The 25,949-nt window shown below is 37.5% G+C and overlaps 1 protein-coding gene across 2 annotated transcripts in view; it reads right to left on the reverse strand.

Moving 5' to 3' along the window:
- Positions 1–5,814: 5,814 nt before the first annotated feature.
- Positions 5,815–25,949, reverse strand: part of LOC139939719 (nucleolar pre-ribosomal-associated protein 1-like) — a 40,927-nt gene continuing 20,792 nt past the window's right edge. For both annotated transcript variants that reach the window (XM_071935810.1, XM_071935809.1), the window contains exons 17-29: positions 24,968–25,822; positions 22,742–22,910; positions 21,439–21,652; positions 18,985–19,189; positions 18,179–18,473; positions 17,398–17,572; positions 14,851–15,013; positions 14,036–14,126; positions 13,107–13,267; positions 12,548–12,766; positions 10,972–11,115; positions 10,209–10,315; positions 5,815–7,483 (exon numbers count right to left, since the gene is read on the reverse strand). In XM_071935810.1, the coding sequence (XP_071791911.1) occupies positions 7,357–7,483; positions 10,209–10,315; positions 10,972–11,115; positions 12,548–12,766; positions 13,107–13,267; positions 14,036–14,126; positions 14,851–15,013; positions 17,398–17,572; positions 18,179–18,473; positions 18,985–19,189; positions 21,439–21,652; positions 22,742–22,910; positions 24,968–25,822 (2,925 nt within the window). In that variant the 3' untranslated portion in view covers positions 5,815–7,356. The remainder of the gene's footprint in view (positions 7,484–10,208; positions 10,316–10,971; positions 11,116–12,547; positions 12,767–13,106; positions 13,268–14,035; positions 14,127–14,850; positions 15,014–17,397; positions 17,573–18,178; positions 18,474–18,984; positions 19,190–21,438; positions 21,653–22,741; positions 22,911–24,967; positions 25,823–25,949) is intronic.

Here is a 25,949-nt window from a genome sequence, read left to right on the forward strand (position 1 = left end):
TCCCCACCCTTCAAAAAGTGGTGTCGGCCGTTGCCCCAGGATTAATGCCCACGGCAGGACACAGGGTTTGGTCTTACATAGTGAAATACTTGGGGCTTCATGATAAAGGTGGTAAAAAACATGGCGGGGGCTATATTGTGTTCCCCACCCTTCAAAAGTTGGGGGGAGGGGACATGTCCCCCTGATTACAAGAACTATCCGTCAAATTTTAACCAGCGGCCCCCCCCCCCCCCCCCACTTTTCCTTTCATCGCTTTCTTTCAGATACTTAAGAGTCAGTTCAGGTAAATAGTTGACATAGTTGCTCACGGTCAAAAAATGAATTTTTTTACACTTTGTTGGTGGAAGGGCCTTGGGGTGCAAGTAAACAAAATTGCATTTTCAATTCTATATATAGCCCGTTGCCATGGTTACGGCTCATTTTGTTTTTTGGCCATTTTAGGCCGATTTTGGGTCTGAAAAACTGGTTTTTAGCTCATATTTACAACTCCACCCCACCAAAACGCAATATTATTTCAAAAAACCTTTTATATCACTACAAAGTATCATCCTTGGCCTTCCTTGAGAAAAAAAATTATTGCTTTAAATATCACCCTTGTGCTATTTTTGCATCATGCATTACAGTATGTTTTTAGCACTTGCAAAATCGACATTTTTACCCTATTTTTGGACCCCAAAATGTCAACTTGCCAGGGGTCTCAGAAAATTTTCCTTTCGTCTGTGATTAGGGCCAACATTGGTCTTTCCATATCTGGTGTCAAAAACTTGGGCAATTGTATCCTGTTGGGCCAGTACTGCCTCAAAACTAGACTTTTTTCCCCAAAACATGAAAAATGCCTTTTTAAGGGTCTTTTCACATAATATCGACATACGTGTCCATGGTAAAAGAAAAGGAATATTTTTCTTATACTTTGTGGATGGTAGGGACTTGGGGTGCAAATAAACAACATTAACATTTCAAATCATAATATAACACGTTGCCATGGTAACTGTTCATTTGTGTTTAGGCCACTTTGGGCCGATTTTGGGGTATGAAAAACTGTTTTTTTAAGCTAATATTTACAACTCCACCCCACCAAAAAACAAAAATATTTCATAAAACCTTTTACATCACTACAAAGTATCATCCTTGGCTTTACTTGAGACAAAAAAATATTGCTATAAATTTCACCCTTGTTCTATTTTAAGAACGTGCATTACAGTATGTTTTTAGAGCTTGCAAAATCAACATTTTTACCATATTTTTTGCCCGCAAAATTCCATTTTTCAGGAGTCTCAGAATATTTTCCTTTCGGTTTTGATCAGGGCCATAATTTGTCATTTTATTTCTGGTAAGAAAAACTCGGGCAATTGTATCCTGATGTAACAGAACTGTCTCAAAAATAGACCCTTTTCCCCGAAAACATAGAGAAATGCATTTTGAAATATTTGCTTTGTTTTGAATTTATAACATGAAGAAGTAAGCAATAATTCCATCAATCTGGCAGCTTTTTATAAGCACTTTGTAGGTTTAGTGCATTACCAAACATTGATCAGGACTTGTTGATGACCTAAATCTTATAATTTGCCCCACCCCGGCCCTGGCCCAATCATATTTCTTGACATTGCATAAAATAAAATAACAGTTTTGTGAACAGCGCCTCTTTTTTGAAAGTCACATTTTTTAATTCCCCTTGCACATCAAGAAAGTTTGTACTGTCTTTAATGTTTTATTGGTTCTCAGAATATTTCCCTTTTTGTTTTGATTGGGCTATTATTATGGTTTGCATGATTACTGGGGAGAAACACTTTGGTTTATTGTATCCTGTTGTGACACTTCTGCCTCAAAAATGGTAATTTTTCCAAAAACAATAAAAATGCATTTTGAAGTTATCCCTTAGTTTGAATTGATAAAAAACAAAAACGAGCATGCTTGTTAAAAATATATGGCACTGTTTCCATGCTCTTTAAGCCACTGAGTTCTTGTTTTGTCATAACTACTTTACCTAGTTGTACAGGTATGATTCACATTGCAAGAAGAGAAGTAGTGCGATGAGCAATCTTTACTGTTCTTGTCTTTACATGGCCTTATAATAGTCTTCTTGGTCCCCTGCCCGCTACCAAACTAAACATTTTCATCCCAATCAGAACAAAGAGGCTCTAAAAGTGAGCAAGTACTGTATCCAAAGTATAAATGGCCATTCACCTGCTTTGGCCTTCTGTAAGCAGTTCTCCCATCTATGGTGGGGTTCCTTTCAATTGTACTGTTGCAAACAATGAAAGAGTTGGTTTATTTAACGTGATAAACAATTCAGCAGGTAATGTTTGACAATGTTTTTTGTTGATCGTTCTCAGAGACATATATAATAATTATGAATTAGTAAGATAGTGAATGGAAATAATAATCAAACTAGCCTGAATAGACTTTTGTTACTTATTTATGTTCAGCAGGTGCAAGTTTTTACAAGTTCTTTCAATGTTGTTTCATTAAAGGAACACGTTGCCTTGGATCGGTCGAGTTGGTATTTGAAAAGCGTTTGTAAACGTTTATTAAAAAATGCATTATGATTAGAAAGATATTTTAAAAGTAGAATATAATGATCCACAGAAGTATCACTCAAAAACCGTGCATTTTAAAACAAACCGTTACAAACGCATTTCAAAGACCAACTTAACCGATCCCAGGCAACGTGTTCCTTTTAAATAATCTCTTACGCTCATCTTGCAAATCGTTAGTATCATTGTTTTTAATAAGATCTTGGCAAACTTTTCCAACACTTTTAAGCGGGCTTTTTAATTTCCCACGTTTGTGTTGGACATGATTGGATGCTCCAAACCATCTGCCGCAAGCACAGAAACTACATTGTTTATGATCTCTGTCTCTAAGAAAACTTTTACATTTGGTAGCAGGCAGGGACCAAGGAGAGTAGGCCCTGTATTAAAGACAACTTGTAAAGAATGCTCATCGCACTCTACTTGCAATGGGAATCATACCTGTATAATAGGTAAAGTAGCCAAATCAAGAACTCTCAGTGGCAAAGCATTGGTTATGGTTTGGTTGGATACAATTATGTTTAAATAAAAACTTTGTATTCAGTACTCAAAGGGCATGGAAACAGTGCCAGATTTTTAACAAGCATGCATTGTTTTTGAAAAAATTACTGTACTTACGGCATGATCAGTCACAACAGGATACAATAAACACAGTGTTTCTACCCAGAAGACATGAAAACACCAATAACAACCGAATGGGAACACTTTCAAAAGAAGAGGCGCTATTCACAAAACATTGTTTTATGCAATGTCAAGAAATATGATTGGGGCTGGGCCGGGCAAACTCTAAAATTAAGGTCATCAACAGTTCCTGATAAATGTTGGGTAATCCACTAGTGCTAAGGAAAAGCTGCAAGATTGATAGAATTATTACTTTTTAATGTTAGAAATTCAGTATGAAGAAAAAACAATTCAAAATGCATTTTTTCTGTTTGAGGAAAAAAGTCTATTTTTGAGACAGTACTGTTAACATCAGGATACACTTGCCAAGTTTTTCTTACCAGAAATAAAAAAGACAAATTTTGGCCCTGATCAAAACCGAAAGGAAAATATTCTGAGACCCCTGAAAAAAATGAAATTTTGAGGGCAACAAATCTGGTAAAAATGTTGATTTTGCAAGTTCTAAAAACATACTCTAATGCACGTTCTAAAAATAGCACAAGGGTGAAATTGTTAGCAATATTTTTTTGTCTCAAGTAAAGCCAAGGATGATACTTTGTAGTGATGTAAAAGGTTTTATGAAATATTTTTGTTTTTTGGTGGGGTGGATTTGTAAATCTTAACTAAAAAAACAGTTTTTCATACCCCAAGATCGGCCTAAAGTGGCCTAAACACACATGAACTGTTACCATGGCAACGTGTTATATTATGATTTGAAATGTAAATGTTATTTATTTGGACCCCAAGTCCCTACCATCCTACCATCCACAAAGTATAAGAAAAATATTCCTTTTTTTTTTACCGTGGACACGTATTTCGATATTATGTGAAAAGACCCTTAAAAAGGCATTTTTCATGTTTTGGGGAAAAAAGTCTAGTTTTGAGGCAGTACTGTCACAACAGGATACAATTGCCCAAGTTTTTGACACCAGATATGGAAAGACCACTGTTGGCCCTATTCACAGCCGAAAGGAAAATTTTCTGAGACCCCTGGCAAGTTGACATTTTGGGGTCCAAAAATAGGGTAAAAATGTCGATTTTGCAAGTTCTAAAAACATACTGTAATGCATGATGCAAAAATAGCACAAGGGTGTGATTTAAAGCAATAATTTTTTTTCTCAAGGAAGGCCAAGGATGATACTTTGTAGTGATATAAAAGGTTTTTTGAAATAATGTTGCATTTTGGTTGGGTGGAGTTGTAAATATGAGCTAAAAACCAGTTTTTCAGACCCCAAAATCGGCCTAAAATGGCCAAAAAACAAAATGAGCCGTAACCATGGCAACGGGCTATATATAGAATTGAAAATGCAATTTTGTTTACTTGCACCCCAAGGCCCTTCCACCAACAAAGTATAAAAAAAGTTCATTTTTTGACCGTGAGCAACTATGTCAACTATTTACCTGAACTGACTCTTAAGATATGGTGTAGCACGAGTTACCGAAACATACACTTTTTATAATGCTTGCTTAAGTCGAGTGATGTCCTCGAATCATGATGGTTCCCCAAGCCTTTCTGTCCCCCATTGCTGACTTGAAATCTGTTAATTCAAGTTCCGTGTCCATTTTAACATTGTCAGTGTAAGTTAGTGCCGGTCTACCAGGTTTCCTCTTCCCATGCTTAGGGGTCCACAGAACAATATTGGACACTGGTTAAAAATGGTGGCATTTTAATCCGTTAAAAACTAGTTGCACAATTCGCTTTCCCCTCATCCAGCAGGAGGATTCAGTTAGTTTTACCAAACATTACTTGGCAACAACTGAGACTGAGTGTTACATGCCTGGGGTATATGGTAGGCAGTGGCAGGCATGTGAATAAAACCTTTTGGCTGTTTGTAGAGGGAAGAGTGAAATCATGCATGTAGCCATGTGCAAGCAAAACCACAGAATTATTTTTTGATGGTTTTTAATGTACATAAGATCTAAAGCAAATAATCGGGCCTGAAAGCACTCAAAATGTTAGAAAAAGCTTTAGCTTTGTAATTTATGAAGCTTCTCCCTGTGTCGAGTGTGAATCATTGGAAGGCACTCTTTGAAAAACATTGGAGGTGTCAAGTGCAGTTATAGACCGTATTAAATAACCCCTTTTGCTGCTATGAAAGTCGCCATCTTGTAGGTCAAACTGTATGCGCGTCTAAACACGCAGCACGCAGCATTCCCGGTTCGATTTCTACGGCACAAGCACACACACATGCGCAATCGCTCGCAGACGCCATCTTGTAGGGCAGATATTTGAACATGACGTCATACTCAATACGGTCTATTGATTGAAAGGGGAGAGTGTGTTGGGGTGGCGTTGGTGGCGTTGGGGTTGGGGCAGCATAGGGAGGAGGGAGGGTGTGAGAAAGAAGAAGACTGGAGTGCCTAGGCACTGTTTGCCCCCAAGATTCTACCAGTACGCTACTAGAGAAATTAATACTGAGATTTATGATGGTTGATGTTTTGTGGTTGAATATGAAGCCTTATGAAGGACACCACTTTCCTGTAAAATTACTGTACAGCGTTGTTGGTATCATGCACAGAGCCAGATTTATTCATTTCAATACTGGAAGTGGCCTTAAAAAGGATGATAAAACATTTCGAAAAATCAAATGAACAAAATTGTGAAAGAACCTAAACACCTAAAAACTGTGTTTATAAAGTGTTTATTTGGACTTAAAAAAAGATAAATTTTATCATTTTACAAGCTGCTGAGGACTTCTATTTAAGAAACTTTGACATTTTGTGAAATAACAGCAATTATATGTAGTTGTAATGGCCGGACAAACTATAGCACGAGTTGCTGTAGCATGAGTACACTGCTTATTGCATGTCAATGTGAAACTAAGACAGGCACATACTGTTATTACCATAATAAACTTAGGCATCATAGTTACTTCTCATATAATCAGTTAGACTTTATTGATTTTTGTTTTAGGACAGGATCAAAATAATGATTATTTTTTAGCTTGTCCTCTGCACGTATGTAGCACGAGGATCTGTATATTCACAGCAGTTCAATGTATACAACTGTTAAATTTTTCTCATCAAATTACTATGAGGATCTAGCCTTGGATGTTGGCTTTCAAATTACAAAACATTAAGAATCAAATCAAATATGTTTAATAACTGGAGCCTGAAGTATGTAAAAGGACACCATAAAGTGTAGCTACAAGTTATCGTGGAATTGCCCACAAGTGGAACGTGCAACTTTGCATGGTTGGAGTATAATCACGCGAGGTTTGCTGCAGCACCATGTGTAAATCTCATCACTACTAAAAACACATGGTGCTACTGCAAACCTTGCCTGATTTATGAATCTTTGTTTCAACAACAAATATGCACAAAATATGCATCTGGTTGTTTTTTTTATTGTGTAGAACAAGGTAAGAACAGGGAATGCATACATTGGTTGGAAGTCTTTGTTGAATGTGGCCATTGCAATATTGCAATAAGGTCCCTGATCATATGATTCATCATTTGAATCAACTCACTATGCCTGGATTATTTCACTCCCATTAAAGAGCTCTCTTTATGAGCTGTAGTCAAAGCCCTAGTACTTGCCACTAAGTTTGCAAATATAAATACACATAATATTGTACATTGGATATTAAAAAAACTGAACAGTAAATCTTTAAGCAGTCTATTCTCATGAAGACCTGTTAAGTTGTTGAACTAACGGTTTATACCCTTTAAAGAGTCTGGGTACTTTTTACACAGTGTCCACAGATTTACACTAAACTTAAACAGTTTAAGATAATGATGGTAGAAAGCTACCCTTCAAATATTACTTGCTGAGGTACTGTAGTTTTTGAGAGATGGGTATAAACAATGTCACCAAAATTATTTTAGTCTCAATTATAGCATGTAAAAATGTATTAACCAGTTATGGTATTTTACCATAACATACCATAACTGGTTTATACGTTTTTAAAAAACATGCAAAATAATTTTCGTCCAAATGAGAGTGAGACAAAATTATTTTTGTGACTTCTTTTGTTTCTCATTTGACAAAAAATACAGCAACTCAGCAAGTAATATTTTAAGGGAAGTTTTCTACCATCATTATCTTCAAACTGAGTAAGTTTAATGTAAATCTGTTGGCATTTTGAAAAAAGTACCCAAATCCTTTAATTCACCTGGCATAACTTTCTACTCATTTATCAATCCTATAAAAAGCTGATTGAGTTTATGATGAGCCGAGTTTATACTTGATGATACTGCTGATAGCTTGGGAGTCTTGTAGCGTTGTATTGACAGGGTTCATCTTCTTCAATAGGTTCACAATAGATGGGTGTGACTGCTGAGATTCACTCCTGTTGTTAAACAAACAATTATACACACTGTAAACTGCCATACATCATGTACTCAATCTCATACCATCACAGAGAAGTGTGGATACAGTTAAACTTGGTAAGTTTTTGATTGACAGAATTGATCCTTGTGGATTTGGAGATACTTATGTAGCATTAAAGGGTCACATTGCCTTGGATCGGTCGAGTCGGTCAATAAAAAGCATTTGAAACCTTTTGTTATAAAATGTTATATATGGTTTGAAAGATATTTTTAAAGTAGAATATAATGTTCTGCACAAATATGCTTCGAAATTGCATGGTTTTCCTTAAACATCGTTAACTAACAAGGCACACCATTTTGTGGAGTCAATTTTTTTTACTCCATAAAATGGCCGACCATGTTAGTTCACAAAGTTGAAGGAAAACAATGCAGCTTTCGAGGCATATTTGTGTGGATCCTGTATCCTACTTTTAAAACATCTTTTTTAACTAAACACATCAACAAAAGTAAGTCCCCCTAAACAATTCGCCATAACATGGAGGTAAAACATTTTAGCATTACAACTAATTAATAAATAATTCTATGACAAGTTTCCTAAGTGTTGTTTAAAAATGAAAGATGTGCATGAATTCATGGCTGAGTGAGCTCAAATGGCACACAGACACACACGCATTGTAGGCCTATGTACACAACTGGCGTGGACGAACTGCATGGTGACATATACATGTACATGTAAAGTTGTCACACTCCCTGTTTATTCTGAGATGGACGGTGACTTGGGATTTTATAACTAAACTCTTATGTTTTCTACTTGCAAAGTAAGAACAAACAGTTGTTTATTTATGTTAAGAAATCATTTAAACCGTTGCTTTTTGGCATATATGAACTGGAGAAATGCAAGAACTTTGACCTATTGTTTTAATCGTGTGAAGAAATATCGCTACACTATTGAGTCCTGCTATTAATGCTGCACAACTTTTGCGACGATCGTAGTACGTAACCCTCGACCCTCTCAAACTAAATATCATAGGTTCAAAAACAATCAACGTGTAGTTCATATGTTGTTCCATGGAGGAAGGTTGTCCTAACAAAAGTTTTCCATGCAGTCTTCTTCCATGATGGGTAAAAAAAAACCTTCACGTGAGTAAAAATATTGTGCCACGATGATGCCTAATCAAACAACTTTATTCATGATGGGTTTTTTCACAATAAGGGATCAATTGTAATACAAGTTATTTAAACACTATCCTAGCATACCAAAAACTAGCAGCACAGATTGATGTTTGGAACATTATTGTTTTGGCAAAGGTTATTTAAAAATCACAGTTGATAGATTTCAAGCCCTGTGCTGCTGAAAAGCCCTGGAGGGTGTAAGATCTTATCAGCGCCAAACCGCAGAAAGCTCAGCGGGGGAGTATAAACATAGACCGGAACAGAGTGGCCCACCACCGGGAGACAGCCGACCGGGAGAGAAACTAAATAACAATTCATCCCGCCTAGAAAACCACAACCGGGACAGACATCCCTGAATATTCCCGGGGATAGTTTTGACAAGGTGCCTAACGCGTGTACCGGCCACGCCTGTCAATGACCGCCTGGCACCGTCATGGGCCCAATTTCATAGAGTTGCTAAGCGGAAAAATTTGCTTAGCGTGAAATTTCTTCCTTGATAAAAACAGAATTACCAACCAAATTTTCATTTGTTGCATATTGCTTATTACCTGGTGATCAGCTGTTGTTTCCTTATCCTGAAAATTACGTAGAAATGTGGCTGGTAATCCTCTTTTTTTATCAAGGCAAACATTTCATGCTTAGCAAATTGTTGTGCTAAGCAGCTCTATGAAATTGGGCCCTGGTGTTGATCAGTCTAGTGACATGCTGCTGTGGGATGGCATTCCACTGAACTTGCAGAAGATGGGACAGATGAGCCAGGTTGCTGTTGGCGTTGATGTGGGAATATGCAGATCGCTTCAGCTGGTCCCACAGGGATGGGATTGAGGTTGGGCGAAATTGCCGGCCACACCATTCGCTCGATGCCTTCACCAGCCAGGAAAGCAGAAGCTACTCTCCCTCTGTGTGGTCAGGCATTAATGTCATCCATGTACACAAATGCTCCACCATGGGCTGCAGCAAGTGGTGCAACATTTGGACGCAGCACGTCGTCAACATATCGTTGTGCTGTCAGGTTGCCAGCAATCTGCACATGTTTTCCTGGTAAGGCTTATACCACCCCACACCATGACAGTACACTCCCACCACCATAGGTTGTAACTGGTTGAACACAGCACTGCATGTTGCTCTCATGTTACTCGACGCCACACCCGTCTCCGGCTATCAATGTGACCCAGGCAACTTCTCTTCTCATCGGTGAACAACACAACGCAACCTTTGTGACTTTTGAGAAGAGCAGCTTTTGTCTTCCATTTGAGCTCATTCAGCCATGAACTCATGGACATCTTTCATTTTCAAACAACACTTAGGGAACATGTCATAGAATTATTTCTTAATTAGTTGTATTGGTAAAATGTTTTACCTTACGACGTTATGGCGAATTGTTTAGGGGGGGACTTACTTTTGTTGATGTGTTTATATCGATCCAAACACTTTTTATTGACCAACTCAACCAATCCAAGGCAACGTGTTCCTTTAAGCTGTGCAAGGAACAATTTTTACCAAAAATGCAAAGTAAGGCCTGTTTCAAACATGGCACTATTGCCATTTACTATATTTGAAGTTGTACCATACCTTGTGTTTGTGATCATTGGTAGCAGAGATGGCATTAACAGCTTGGTCAGAGCGTGTCTTGAGTCTTGTATGTCCAAAGCTCTGTCTAACAGCTGCAAAATCCCATCCTATCAAAAGTAAGCAGGAATAAACAATAAATAACAATATCTTAATAAATAATAATTTAATAATAATATGGGGGGCTAATCATCCTTACTCGCAGCTGTGAGCTGAATTGCGAAGGACACGGCTACAGCGTGTTCAAAAAGCAGGCTTGTTTGATTTTTCCTGAGGGAGGAAAACTGGATGGTCTGGAAAACCCTTGTGGCACAGCAGAGAACCAACGCACAACTCAACTCACATATGGCCCTGGCCAGGAATCGAACCCAAGATGATAATTTATGCAGCTCCTTCAGATGAAGAGCAATAAGAGACTCTCAAGCCTTTGTCAGCACTTGAGGCTTGCTATTACATATGTTGTTTTAACTATCATAAATTCAGAACATCAACACAATGTGTTGCAATGAATGTATGAATCTAGTATCATACTTCTTATGCGATGACTGTTTTATCAAACTGTCAAGCAGATAATGGTGCTCAGCAAATTCAATAATGAGCACTACAAAACCAATGATGAAACTTGGCTAAAACATACTTAACAAATGCTTTAAAAGTTTCTGTATACTGTAGTTGTGGTAATAAATTGTTCTTATTGTTGTCGAACAAAGCCATGAAATACACAAGTCAATGATTGAGTTCTTGACATTTCCTTTTTAAGCCATACCTTGATTTGTTTTGTAGCTAATTTCGACTGATAGAAAGCCATGAGTGTTGTGAACACAGAGTTCCTTTGATAGAAAGTCACATCCACTGAATCCTGGAGCCCATCGGTCAGTAAGGACACCATCCAGCTACACTCCTCTCCATGCTATTAGAGAAGAACAAGTGATAGGTCAAAGGGATTAGTTGTCATGTGTACAAATGGAAATTCATTTCAAATGATTAAGGGAATAAAAGGGTAGCGACGAGTTCTTACACTGCCGTTTAAACCCGGCAGGGTCGAATTGCCGTGTGATAAGAACGAGTCACTACTCTTTTATTCCCATTCATAAATGCCCTCTTGTTAAAAAACTTTAAAAAAATACAATTACAGACACTTTGACAGTTGAAAATTCAAAGTTTGAAATATATTGTGTGTACGCGCGCGTGCTTAAAAATAGATTACACGCACGCTTGGAAATAGATTACACGCGCGCGCTTAGAAATAGATTATGCGCTGTTACAACTAGCTATGAATTGCGTTCCGTGTGATAATCTTGCGCGCCTCACACGCGGAAGTCAGCCTGTCATTAACACTGGTCATTATCAACCGTTTAAACACCCCCACGTGACGCGCTCTCCACCAATAGGAGCAGAGAAACTTTTTGGGGTATTTATGAATTGGGGTTAAACAAACAAAGTATTACAGTAATATTTGGCTTATAAGCCGCGGGGCGTGTAATGCCCAACAAAATAAAAAATAAGATTTAGGTGTCAGCGTATAAGCCACCCTGCATATATCAACTGCAGTCATGAATTATTTTAAATTCACAGTCGGATTTCCTTAAAAAATTATAGAGGGGAGTTTTTGTGACCCATTCATCTAGGAATAAAAACGAGCTGATGAGGCAAGGCCTTAAAACGGCGAACAAGGTTGGTGGAGCCGTCCACATTGCATAAAATATTGTCTTTTTTTAAAAGAATTTTCAGAGTCAGTTTGGTGGTCTATGGTTTTTCCAGTCTGTCTTATATTTGCGTTTAGATTACTTTACAATCGATCTTTCTTACAGGAATGTACGCTTGGTTCTTTTCTTTAATATTAATATGTCGGCATACAAGTCACCTGGTGCATTAACCGCAGGAGTTCAAAAAAGGGCCAAAATCAATGTATAAACTGCGGCTTATAAGCCAACAATTCTGGTAACTAGACTGGAACTTGAACCAGCAACCTCGGGATCACTGTGTCAGCACTCTACCAACTGAGCTATCTAGTCCTATGCCTAATCTTAGTGGTCTCCCTATTTTGGCAATAAGTATGTTCGGTGTAAGTCAGAAGCAATTCATCCAGCAACTATCATTCAGCAAGGGATCCAACACAACCAAGTTTAGGATCTGACCTGGGAAACGGCATGAAGCACTAGCATGTTAATCCACAGGTGGCAAGTGGTCCTTTTTGGTCGGTAAGCAGTTTGCATAAAGTTTATTCTATTATGTCTCACTTAATTTGAAATCCACAACTTCAATACCAAGTTAAATGTTTTCACAAGTTTTCACAAAAAATGTTGAACCACTGTAAAATCAGAAAATAATTCCACAATTACCTTGAAGCTACTACTATATACGAGTCTAGAGAATAGAGGAACAGAAGTGATCTGCAGCTGAGGTTTAATCAAGAGATATTGCAGAATGACTGGATAGAGGAAGTGTTCTGGCGTAAGCATCAGTAAAGCTGCTCTAGCAACGAACACACCCAACACACACGGTACTCTCATGTTGGGCTCAGTTATGGAGTTTTTGAGGCAGTGCATCAGGTAGTAAACCTATCAACAGAGGAAAATGTTAAACAATGTATAAAGGGTTAAGCATGTAAACATCAGAATATGGAAACAAACTAGAATTGAAAAGAAGAAGGGTAAAAACCCATTAAACCAGATTACTTTAAAGTAAGCAGTATCTAGACAAAGTACCACTATGGCAATAAAATTGCACCAACAAGTTTGTGCATCCACAAACTGATTGGGAAAGATACAAATAATTACAATTGTTGATTGTTTCAACAACCTCAGCTGTTTGTTTTCTCCAACACACAGAACCCAATGCATTGAGCATGATGAGAGATTTCAAGTTATCAGTTTGTTTACTTGACATCTGATTGCTTACCTCTCTTCGACCACGGAATCTTGCTCCTTCTAAGTGACCAAGATAAAACGTCATGATGTGGTAAGCCGCTTGCCTCATATCCGAGTCGTAACTACTCAGACCAGCTAAGGTCAGTGCCAAGGCACGACTCTCAATAAACTGTTGGCAGTCTACTAAACACTCTGCAAACAAATAATAATGAATAACTTAATGTGTGTTTGTAATACATAGCTATTTCTTATTACCTATTTTAAAATATCTAAAGACAAATGTTACCTAGCCACTAAGTTTCAGACCTTCCCTTGTACCTTTTTTAATTCAAATTTATTAACATAATGATAGCGTCACACAAACAACTTGAATTTGTTCACACATGTTCATGTTTTGTCAAATTACCTGCTCTATTCATATACATGTATATTGAAGTATATCAAGAATGCGAACTGCTTCAGCTCACTGAAGAAATTTGAACAGACAGCAGGACTTGACTGTACCAGAGCAATTGAGTCTCCAATAACTTGTGAAGGATTTCAGCCACTTCTACCAGGGACAAAACTGATAAGCTTTGCTCAAACTTGGAAGCTACCCAGGCTAGTCTTAGACATCATAAATATAAATCTTTCAGTTGTTGTTTAACAAAGGCTTTGAATTATGATGGTTTCTCATGCACGCACCAGCTCAAAAAAAATACAAATAATGATGCACAAGAAAAAAAGGTTATATGATAGTTTCCGCACAATAAGCACAGTGTGCATACAGATCTTTTACACAGCATTATTGGTGTTTAGGAACCATTTATTCACTAGACCACAGGATCTGTCTTTATATAAGTTCAACTAGCAGACATACATGTAACTGCTATCCCAGTTTGGGTGGCAAACATCTATCTGATACCATGAATCTATGATAAGAGAGAGAGAGGGAAATAGTAGCGGTGGTTATTTACTGACCTGGTGCAAGTAGATGACTGAAGAGAGGAAACAGAAAGCACGGATCATACCGATGAGACGAAATGTCAGGTGTACTACTATCATAGGCAATCTACATACAGGGCAAACAAACAGAATTATTTAGTTTAATAATCAGAATATTAGGACAAATCCACTTCTTATCAGCAAAAAAACTTCAATGCATCTATACATGGTTAAAAGCCTGATACTCTGTAAACTAGAGCACTGTTGGGGCAAATTTAGCCAGACGAGCCCCTGTACGATCCAGCCTCATAGAATGTGCGTACACTTTGTTTCCCTGGTTGTGCGATTAATGCAAAATTGTTAGCTCTGTGATCAATGACTATTTGCATCTTGACATTCCAAGTCATGACCGTTACATGAAACAGCTGTTGAACAGTCTCTGCAATGAAATAGAATGAGGGGTTCTTGCTAAGAAAACTTTAAATTTATAAATTCATGTCCAATTAGCATTTTGGAATAATATAATGTAAATGATTTTGTGATTATATAACCCCTCCAAGACAGACAATTTCAGGTAAAAATATGATTTACAAGAAGTGAAGAGGTCAAACGTATGCGTGAGTCATCAAAATGAATGTGCAATAAGTCACAACACTATATCCCATTTAATGTTGAACAGCATCAGTCATAACTATCCTGACAAATGTTGTTGACCTTTTTTTTTAATGCCACAAGTTTTTGTGAATGCACAGAACTACAAACACCAGTGAAACGTACACACGTAGCCCTATGTACATTGGTTTATGAAAAGTGAAACTAGTTGCCATCCTGTGGTTAATCACACGATCTACCTGTAACTTCCGATGAAGAGGAAAGTGAATAGCAGAGTCTTGCAGCGTGTCTGGCTCTAGCTGTTGTAGTATTTCTTTCATGGTTGACTGTTGCCATAGTGATTTTCCAAGTGCCTTCTGGGATTGATGTTTTGATATCGCAACTTGGCCCCATGAAGTTGGCCTGGGACAAAAGAAACATAATGTAAGTGTGTGGTGCCAGCTAGGTATTACTTTTGGTCAAATATATCTGAAACTGAAACATATACACAGCAATCAATTACCAGCAGCTTCTGAAACTTCTTGTTCATATGATGCTATAATTACATTTTGTCAGAAATCAGAATTATACCAACAACTCTGGTATTTTTGGGTGAAACGTTTATATCAAAAATACAGAACTAAAATAAGTGAAAACAATTTTAAAATGGGGAGGAGGAAAGTAAAAACCTGAATATTTATATTTAATTACAAAGTTACTTTCAAAAACCTTTGTAAACATTGGTTGTTTAGCCATTTACTTACTCTTCATAATAATTTCTTGTGTGATCCTCCTCGTTTGAACCAGACAGAACGTTCAAACAGGACTAGTCCAAGGAAAACTAACATATCACAATGGCCATTTCCAACAATATTATGCAAAGATTTTGAATTTATCGAAATGTGACCTAATAAAATCAAACTTAGTGAACGTAAAATGAACCGTGATCTGGTGATACCTCATGGTGACCTAACTTATTTTGTTGAAGAAGTTAGTCGTTAGCAACAATGTTATCTATCAATGATTTCCAGAGGACATTCAGCTCTTTCTGTTCAATTCTTTTAGGACTAATTGCTGATATGGGTGTTGCTTGGCAGTAGTTCACAGCTAATAGGCACACACCAGTTACTCGTTTACTCTTTTGACAAAACAGCAGAGAATTATATTTTCTTTGGCAACTGCATTGCCCCTTATTTTGTATTTAAAAAAAGGGCAAAAAGCAAAATTTGCATCAGATTTTTACTATGTTCAATCATGGAGGAAGGAAGAGAAGGAGCTCGAACGAAGGGACTTCAAAAGTCGAACCTGTGGTACCGCGGTCGTTTAACGACACCTCGTAATCACCCACATATCTTATACAGACAATGGGCGACCTGGCGTATGTGAGTTTGCGCGTGCACACTTGGTTCTTCACTCAACTATGGTGTCGTATGTCGTATGGATATAATACAGAAAAACAACTTTTTTGAGACCTGATAAAAATTATGTACACTTGTGCTCACCAAATCGAAAAACACAATTGAATACCAACCACCCTCGTGTGCCTATACCCAAATTTTGATCCACCGCTATTGACCGGAAAGTCACAAAAAATGTAAAAATATGCCATGATGTTTCAGCGAAACACCACAAACGGTAAATGAAAACGTTTATATTCACAATTCTAGTCTCCAATGATTCAACTTTACACGCAGGCAAAGAGCGCAGACTGGCGGTACCACACGTTCTGTACAAAGAGATTTAATCCTACTCGTTAATCGGCCGTCCAGCTGGAGGTCTCCTATCTTTTTCCACTGGCCAGACAGGGGCATTGTCAGAGTATTCTTTTGTTACTCTGCGGTTTTGCGGGTCGTTCGAGCTCCTTCTTTTCCTTCCTCCATGGTTCAATTCATGGTATGTTCAGTTCATTTAAAGACAAGGTACACGCTTGGTAATTGTCAAAGACCAGTGTCCTCACTTGGTGTATCCCATCAAAAGCATAAAATAACAAGCCTGTGAAGATTTGAGCTCAATTGGTCATCGAAGTTGCAAGAAAATGATGAAAGAAAAAAACCCTTGTTGGATGCATTTGTGTGCTTTCAGATAGGAATAAAAGACTTCTAGCTAGAAGTCTTTTATTATTTTAGTGAGAAATTACCTCTTTCTCAAAAACTACGTTACTTCAGAGGGAGTCATTTCCCACAATGTTTTATATTACCAACAGCTCCCCAATGCTCGTTACCAAGTCAGTTTTAGTTAATATTTGTTTTGAGTAATTACCAGTGGTGTACCTTCCCTTTAAAGCCAAGAACATGCTACTTAAAAACAAAAGCCATTCACTTTTGAGGTCAAAGCCCCTAAAAAAAGTGGAGTTAGGAAATAACTTGAAGAAGTTAGTCGCTAGCATTAATGATGTTATCTATCAATGATTTCCAGAGGACGTTCAGCTCTTTCTGTTCAATTCTTTTAGGACTAATTGCTGATATGGGTGTTGCTTGGCAGTAGTTCACAGCTAAGAGGCACACACCAGTTACTAGTTTACTCTTTTGAAAAAACAGCAGAGAATTATATTTTCTTTGGCAACTGCATTGCCCCCTTATTTTTTATTTTGAAAAGGGAAAGTAGCAAAATTTCCATTTTTATTATGTTCAATTCGTTTACAGCCAAGAACATAATAATAATAAAACAGTATTTCTATAGCGCAATATGAATTGGCATTCCTCAAAGCGCTTACTTACAAACAAAACATGTTACTTAAAAACAAAAACCATTTAGTTTCGAGGTCAAAGCCCCTAAACAAGTGGAATAAGGAAATAATTTTGAATTACCTGTCTTCAAATGAGCTTGCTTGATTCATCTCATATTGTCGTAGAATCATGAGAAGTGCAGCATTTGCTGTGCTCAGGGTGGGATTATAAGCTCCAATCAGTACAGGGTAATGAGCTTTATGACAGCACAGTGGTTCTAGACGTACCATGGTCAACATCAATAACACCAAGGATTCTGTTATCAAACAAATACAAACTTGGAGTTTATTACTTGTCTTGGTAACCATGACAATTGATGGACAATGCAAGACACTTAATCAGTAAACTATCCACTAGCTGAGTACACTGGAACCACATGACAATGAATTCACAGCATTCTTAACCCCACCATGAAGTCAGTTGAAGAAGTGCAACAAATAACATGCATACAAGAATTATTACAGATGATGCAAGATTCAATTCATAACAGCTATGGTTCTCAAGATATAAGTTTTGAAATAGCAAGCTTTGATGGAGTGTAAATTGGCAACTTCACCATAACGTTACAGCTAAATTAATTTTACATATTAGCACCGTTTCAAACTATTCTGATGATGTATAGACAGTACTTAAATGGTTTGACAACCTATAGGGCTCATTTGTGATTCCATGAACAGAAACCAAGTCTGCATTCCAGTTCCTTGTCTGCAGACCTCAACAAGAGACCTGTAAATATTTGTTCATATCACTCTCCAGTTACGGCCAAAATAAAAGGTTGAAAAGAGATCAGAAGATTTTAGTTTGTAAACCTTTTAACCTTTCAATTATTTTTAACCAACATGTGGAAAGGAAATGATTTGACCTTTGGTTGTAGCAATTTCAGCATCCGTTGAATCCTCCAAAAGAGTAGGCAGGAACTTTGAATGACTGAGTACTATCTGGTACAACAATGGTAGCGGCAGGATTGTGGAAGCCTGTTTTAGTGGTATCTCATCATTTGGGGCACACTTTCTGGGTTGGTACATCAGCTCAACTAGGCTTGACAATAACTGTATCATCTTATTGGACTGGTAGCAGTGCTTCAGACCATTCCTGACAAAGGATTTCCACACTTGGTTTAGGGCAGGCGTTCCAGATAGCCAATCCTTTTTTATATGCTGTAAAAGAAATCAAATTACATTTACATGATAAGAATATTAAATTAATCTTAGGCTGAACAAAGAAATATTTACCGGAGCAGAAATTGAACACCCCTTAAGATCTTAAAAAATATTCCCCCTCAGTTTCCCTTGTAGTTTATTACTTCCTTCTTTTTTTATTCCTGGTTTATTCACATCGGCTTGTCGCAGCCAACAGGCTGAATTAAAATACAGATTTACAATCAAAATACAAAAGTACAGCAAATTATTTAACTAATAGAAACATTAAGAATATGAATTAATTTGTTAATGTTAAATATCAAATTTAAAAAAAATCAAACATAAGTTTAAATGATATGCGGAATCTAACAGCTCTTGGAAATTGAAATCAATCACCCTGGCATTTTCACAGATAAACGCAGAGTCAAAATTCCAAAAACATGTCTCATTTTGATTGTTGTCAAAATTCAGTAAAATGGGAGTTATTATGAAGTCAATCTGAGTAAGCGTATTTGTTAATGCAATATACCTCAACGACTGCAGCTGTAGATTCAAGATGAAGATCAAGTTGTGAGGATGGTTGAGATTGACTGCCTTTGATGATTCTTACAAGGCTCTGTAAGCAAGCAACCATCACCTCTTGTAGTATACCTTGCTCCTTCTTGGTACATGACTCCAATCCTCTTAAACACACTAACCTCTCTACTGAAAGCTGCAACACCTTTAACTGAAACCTGTGGCATAATGTTTTACATTTATTATGTTAAGGGTTAGGCGTCAAGTGTAACTTCTTACTACAAGCAAGTTAAATGTTAAATGTTATATCTTGTTATTGACCTTAACTGTACTATTCATGAGCAATATCTTTACTTTTTATTTTAAGCACACGATGAAATGCAAAAACTCTTTCAAATGACCAATGGAAATTATTTAGACACTTCAGGCTAACGTCCGTCGATATATCGAAAATACTCAAAAACTCGATATTTTTTTGACATCGAAATCGCCGATGTCACTTTTATAATCATATCGTAATATGGGATTTTCGATATATCGAAAATAATTTCGATGTTTTGAAAATTTCGATGTTCCTAAATGATATCGAAAATACCAAAAGAGTGTCCGATTATTTAAAAGAAATCTGTGTTTGAGTATTAGAAAAGCCGTCGTCGTTATGTAGTTTCATCATTTTGAGTTGCCCTATTAAATAAAATACGTTTTACAACCAAGTATGTCTGCTTGTTCTTTGTGTTTTCGCCATCAGCCGCCGGCCCGCCGCAGAAGTTCACGACCCCGCGGCGAGCGCTCGGTAAAACCTCAAAAGAAACCGCCGCTGCTGCCCCATCGGCTGTTTAAGATGCAACTTCCCATTGCGCATGTGATAAAAATCAATGCGTCTTCACCCCGCAAAAACTTCCCCGAATCAACAAGAAAAAACAAAACAAGGAAGAAAACAATCTTACGTTACACAGTAAAATAATCTTTCTAACAATCCAAGGTTTCGTAATGGCGTCATTTTGGTCAAATAAAGCCTACACGTTGTGTTGTTTTCGGTAAACAAGCTAACATTTCCGAGGAACTTTATGCTTCGCAGCACAAACCACACTGTCGGCGGCTATTGCGTGCGTACCAGCGAAGACTATGCTTTTGTACGGTTTAAGCGTGCACACCAGCGTGTATGGTTATTGCAATTCGGGGGGAAAACCCGTTTGCCCAAGCATGCACAGACACGTGCAGTCTTTGGTCAAGGCGGTAACGCGTGATGCACTGCGTTATTTCGACAATAGAGGGCGTTCTAGCATTCAATGTTTCTTGCCTTTGTTATAGAATGCAAAGTAAAAAGACTACGAGCCTTTATTGGAGACTATGTGACTGCATGCTGCGTGCGTTGTATAATGTGATCGCGGAGTGGAAAGTCTGTGTTTTGCGGGACTTTCTAGTGATTTTTTTTCGATGATTATCTCAACCATTTTCAACCGTAAAGGTAGTCCGGGCGCCCGTCGGACAACTTGATTGACACTTCTACGTCAATGCATCGGCAACTGACACCTTAATGTCGGCGAGTCACGCAACTCACAAAGGCTCTGTGTCATTTTGAGACGGCCAACCATGGCCAATCACGAATCGAGAATTGTGGTGAGCGTTAACCAAATGGCCAAGCCAGCGGTAGCGGCGACCAAACTTTGTTGTAAAACCAGAAATAATCGGGGCGGGACTACGCAATTTGAAATTGTTTGAACTACAAACAAGTTCGGGGGATCAGACAAAAACAGGTTGAAATGTAACCCTATTAAACTGTCAGTCTACGGTATATATATTTCTACCTCCATGAGTATACCAAGTGCTGTTTTTAGGCTTCCATCTTGCGCGCGGGAAATACTCGATATATCGAGTATACTCGATATTAAATTTTCGATATATCGGTAATGGGAAAAAACCGACATCGACGGACGTTACTTCAGGCCAATTACTACATAGTTGTGTTTGTTTTCAGTGTTATACCTTCAAATATACTATGTTCTTTGTAATATTGTTGGTTATTTGTTCATCCAGTTTTATTTTTGTCAATATACATTTTGGTTTTTAAAACTGGGAAAAATTTTTTCATTCTTTATGATTTAGAGTTTTCAGGTATTCAATATTGAAATAAATAAGTAAAAAATAAATGCAATGGATTTAGCAGTCTTCAAATCACAGAGAAAATTGTTCCGTAATAGTAAAATAATTTAAAAATTAATCACTTAATGAATGAATTAAAAAATTATTTAAAAAATAAGTAAAACAAATTAATCAAAAACAAAAAAATACAAAAATAACAAGTGAATAAATGATTCAAAAAAAAATTAATTTAATACTGCTATCAATTTCAGTCTTTGGTTCCTTACACTTTTTCTGCCAAACTGTTATCCCAATAAGTACAATAATTGTAACTACCAACCTAGAATCTGTGGCACATGTATTTCAATGAGACAAACTGTAATACCTGTGATATGTGACTTGATGTTCTTGTATTTTAGTGGTGAGGGTGCGTAGAAGATTATTGGTCACATCTTTGCTTGAGTGCATCAGTAAGTGTGTGAGTAAGTCCATCTTAGACTGATCACTGGGCTCCAATTCATGCTGCATGTTCAGTATCAACAACCAGTCTTGCAAACAGCGCCGGTAGACAGAGTGCAACATGCTGATCATAGGACTTTCTGAAATTTGACAAATTACAGAATATCAAGATAGTTATCAACAAGAAAGCATAAACTATGCAGTTGTGACAGGATTTTAATCAATAATATAATGGTGATAATCATCATCATAACACACATTTTGTTTTTTACATTTAATTTATTTAAAAAATACTCCACTTCATCTCCATTTTTATATTTAACACAAATAATAACAACTTTTCAAAATTGTAAAAAAAACGGTAAAGATAATATTATATATATTTGGTTTGCGGAAACAACATGTATCTACTTGCCAGGTAGAGTTTTTTCTTAAGAGAACTGTCTTTCTATACGTTCTACTAACGCGGAGTAGATTTATCGGATTGTTTGGGAGACTTCTCTGTTCTAAAAAGAATTGCCTGCTTTTTAAGAATTGGCTGCTTTATAAGAATTGCCTGCTTTTTAAGAATTGGCTGCTTTTTACCTGGGCAGAATGTATATAGAAAATTGGCTGGGACTACTACTTGCCTTATACATGTAGTATCGTTATTAACTGCACTACCACTGAGTGAGTTCTTAAATTGTTCTCAACGTTTTGACTAGCTTGCTCTAGTCATCGTCAAGAACAAACTCTACCTGGCAAGTAGATTTACACACATGGTGTTGCCGCAAACCAAATATATATTGATACCTCACCATGCAATGCCTCAAATCATAGATAATATTGTAAGACTGACTTACACATAGCAGGTCATTTCCATGAAGAATATTTACATTGGATATAAAATGACACCATTTTGTAAACTTCATTATCCTATGGCCGTACTCAATCTGCATGAACAATTTGATGATTGGGCCATAAATTAAGAATTCTACACAACCACAGAATGTCTAAGAACCACATTCAACTCAGTCCAATAAGAGTAGACAGCCCCAAACTAGGCATTACCATAGAGTGGTTGAGACCAAATACACACACCAATAAAGAAGCTACATGTAAGATGCATTTGAATTCTATTTGCAGTGTCTGTTTAACCCCCCCCCCCCCCCCCCACCCTCCGCTCCCCTCCCCTACTTGATAGTACCATCTTGAGCAATCAACAATCTTGGATCTGGTAGTCTGCTTACCTGCATTAAGTGAGTTACATGAGTGAGTGCAGTAGCTCACAACCACGGGAAGCAGTACGTCTTTGGTAAGAAGCAGTTGCTGTCGAGAGCTCTGAGCAAACCATTCTTCAAACCAATGGTGATGTTTCTTGCTGTACTTAAGTAGCAGGCTAACAACTTCACTTGTTAACTGCAATGAAAAATAACATCCGACATTTAACTGGTTTACCAAGGCATTTTGAAACTACCTGAAATCATTATACTCCTACAGAAGTCGCTCTAAAAGCCATGTTTTACAACCAATGAGAAGAGTAAAAGGACTTGCAATGCGGAATAAATAATTGTTTTCCCTGTGGTATTACAACTTCCAGCTATTGTCACCTAATGGGTTCTTTTTGAAGGTAATTTGAATAAGGAACCATAAATTTGTTTTCGGTAAACACAATCCCTTCACAAATAATATAAACAGATGGAAATAAGCCCTGTAGAGCCCGTTTCACACGAGCTTTCTAAACCATGGTCGTTGGGAGCGAAATCACATTCCCGTTATATAATCACAAATTTGCGTTGTGTGAAATGAATTCGTGCGATGAAATCACCAAGGACCCGCGTAATAAACAATCGGGATCGAGACCTCCTCCAAAAAATCGCAACCCTGTTTAGAATCGCCGAGATCAGTGTGTGAAACGACGCACAGTAGATTACAAAGGTCCCTGGTGATCGCACAACGATCATGCATGCACAAACCATGGGGTTTCATTTCTTTATGCACAAACTTCTAAGCAGTACACGACTACCGAGTGTGATTTTGATTGCATCAAAAACGGGAAAGAAAATCTGTAACCACACGTGTGCAGAATTATTAGACTTGACAGTCAGTCCTTTTTATGTTCAACGAAAGCATACACATCGCGCGCACTGCACACTCTATTACAGGAGGTAGTGAGAGTTTGGTTGTGATCAATCGCTGTACAGTATTGAAGTACATGTACTTTGCTGCAAATTCTCCACACATGCATATTCTGGCGACATCAGCATCTAGCAAGGGTTGATTCCGAGAAACACTCTGAGCGTCTTTTAATGCATGCAAAAAATAATGGTGTGGACGCAAACCCTCTCGCTTATCCCTCGTTTTTTAATTCAAATTTACACTGAATGAACTTGGACAACACATTATTTTAAGGTGAAAAATCCGGAAGATTCTTATGCCTGAAAAAACACATCGGTGAGCCAAAAAGTGATCGATGGTAACCTAAAGCAAATTTATGACATTTCAAGGGACACCGACAGAGCACCAGCAAACTAGTAAACAACCAACAGTGCGATCTCACATAAACAAGGGACGTCGGGAACGCAATGTGCATGATCGTGTGAATGTTGGTCAGGAAATCGCAAACAACCTTTGTGACAGACAACTGGCGCCCACAACAAGGGACGTTGGTCTTCGGCTCTCGTGTGAAAAGGGCTTAACAGTGTACAGAGAGAGCCAACAACCAGGTCACCCACACTGAAAACTGTGATCCATGCTTGTACCTTGTCACTGTGACTGTGATAGGAGCACCATGCATGTACATGTACCTAAAGACCTTTGCAACTGAGCTCTATGATCGCCATAAAGAATTATTTAAGTCTTGTTGTTTGGTGTCAAGTTATGGACAATGTATCAACCCACCATAGTAGGTATTTACCAGGCTGTTTGGCTTTGGATTTTGTACACTTTTGATGAAAAACATGGTGGAGTAAATTAGTTTTGTTTACAAACCAACATTAACGCACAATCACAACTTTTTCTTCTCTTTTTAGCCTACAAGAAAGACTCTGCTAGGGTTGAAATGTCAGGCCATTAACTATTTTTTACATTTATACCCTCGGTCCATTTGGTTGGTACATGTAAGTTGTTTGCAACAGCTAATTCTATTTTCTCAATCCCAACTTTGTACAAAAAGCAAACAAATTCTGGAACAACTTGCCATGAAAAAAATCTTTGGTATGAATTTTCTAGTGAAATACATGTAGTGATAGACTCCATTAAGTCACAGTAGGTTAATGCACTGGGCACAATATGCACCATGCAAAACTGTTTGTATCATCTGGCCACTTATCGAGCCTACGAAAAATATTCATTTCAACATGTTGGAAGCTTTAAGAAGGTTCCCGTATTTTTGATAATTATGCAGGTTCCTTCCAAGTCTGTTTATGAGATATAATGTTTAAAAGTTATAGAGAACATGTAGTTATCAAACTCACCTGTGATGGTTCATCCAGCCATGTACTTACTAATGAGCTGGAAAAAGCTGCTGTCAACTTAGAATCTTCATTTAGAATCTTAAGAAGCACTTTGTCCAATTTACCATTGCCAAACTTCTGCGCTATCTTCACTAGTGTAGCAACACAATAGGTAGGTATCATGTCATCTTCTTTGAGACTTCCAGATGACACTGAAGGGTTACATTCAATGATGAGCAATAACTGGCACAGTACATCAAGGAGACATACATGCCATTCATCATCTGTACTAGTCATTGATACATCCTTGCTTTCTAATGTCTGAATTAATGCTCCAATTATCTTATTTATCTCAGTTGCTTCCCCATATAAACATATCTCCTTGAATAACTCCACAGTGTAGCCTTTGGATGCTTGTGATGATTTCTTTTCAGTTTTCTTCTTCTTTGTAGTGACCAAGTGTAAGAAGCTATGAAATGAAGCTTCGATGAATGGTTTGAGCAAGGGTTCAAGTTTTTGAGTTGGAAGTTGTTGTTTGAACACTTGTATGCACTTCAGGAAGGAGTCCATCAAAGTTGTACTCCATACTTGTTTGTCACTTTTCAATTGACGAGGGAGAGGTATAGGGTAAGCACCTGTTAAGTGAACTAGGCAAGCTTTGAAAAGCGTATGCTGTAGTACTAGACAGGCCATATCAATCCACCACTCCTCATTCTGAGACTCTGCAGATACTGGGATTGAGTTCAAGGTACTACTATCTGCACTTGTGTCTTCAATGGTCTGCATGGCTTGTTGATTCTGCTTTGTATGTGACTGAGCATTCTTTAATATATCCTGAAGCAGATTAAAGTAACTCCGAGAAATTGCCGATACATTCTGAAACCAAACATCAACAAAACATTTTCATATAATTTGTAACAAAAATAGATTTACTCATAAATAAAATATACACACCTTATGCGTCAGTTAAAAAACAACTTTTGTAAATGAATATTCCATCCAT

This window comes from Asterias amurensis, chromosome 7 (genome assembly GCF_032118995.1).
Source record: "Asterias amurensis chromosome 7, ASM3211899v1".
Taxonomy (NCBI): domain Eukaryota; kingdom Metazoa; phylum Echinodermata; class Asteroidea; order Forcipulatida; family Asteriidae; genus Asterias; species Asterias amurensis.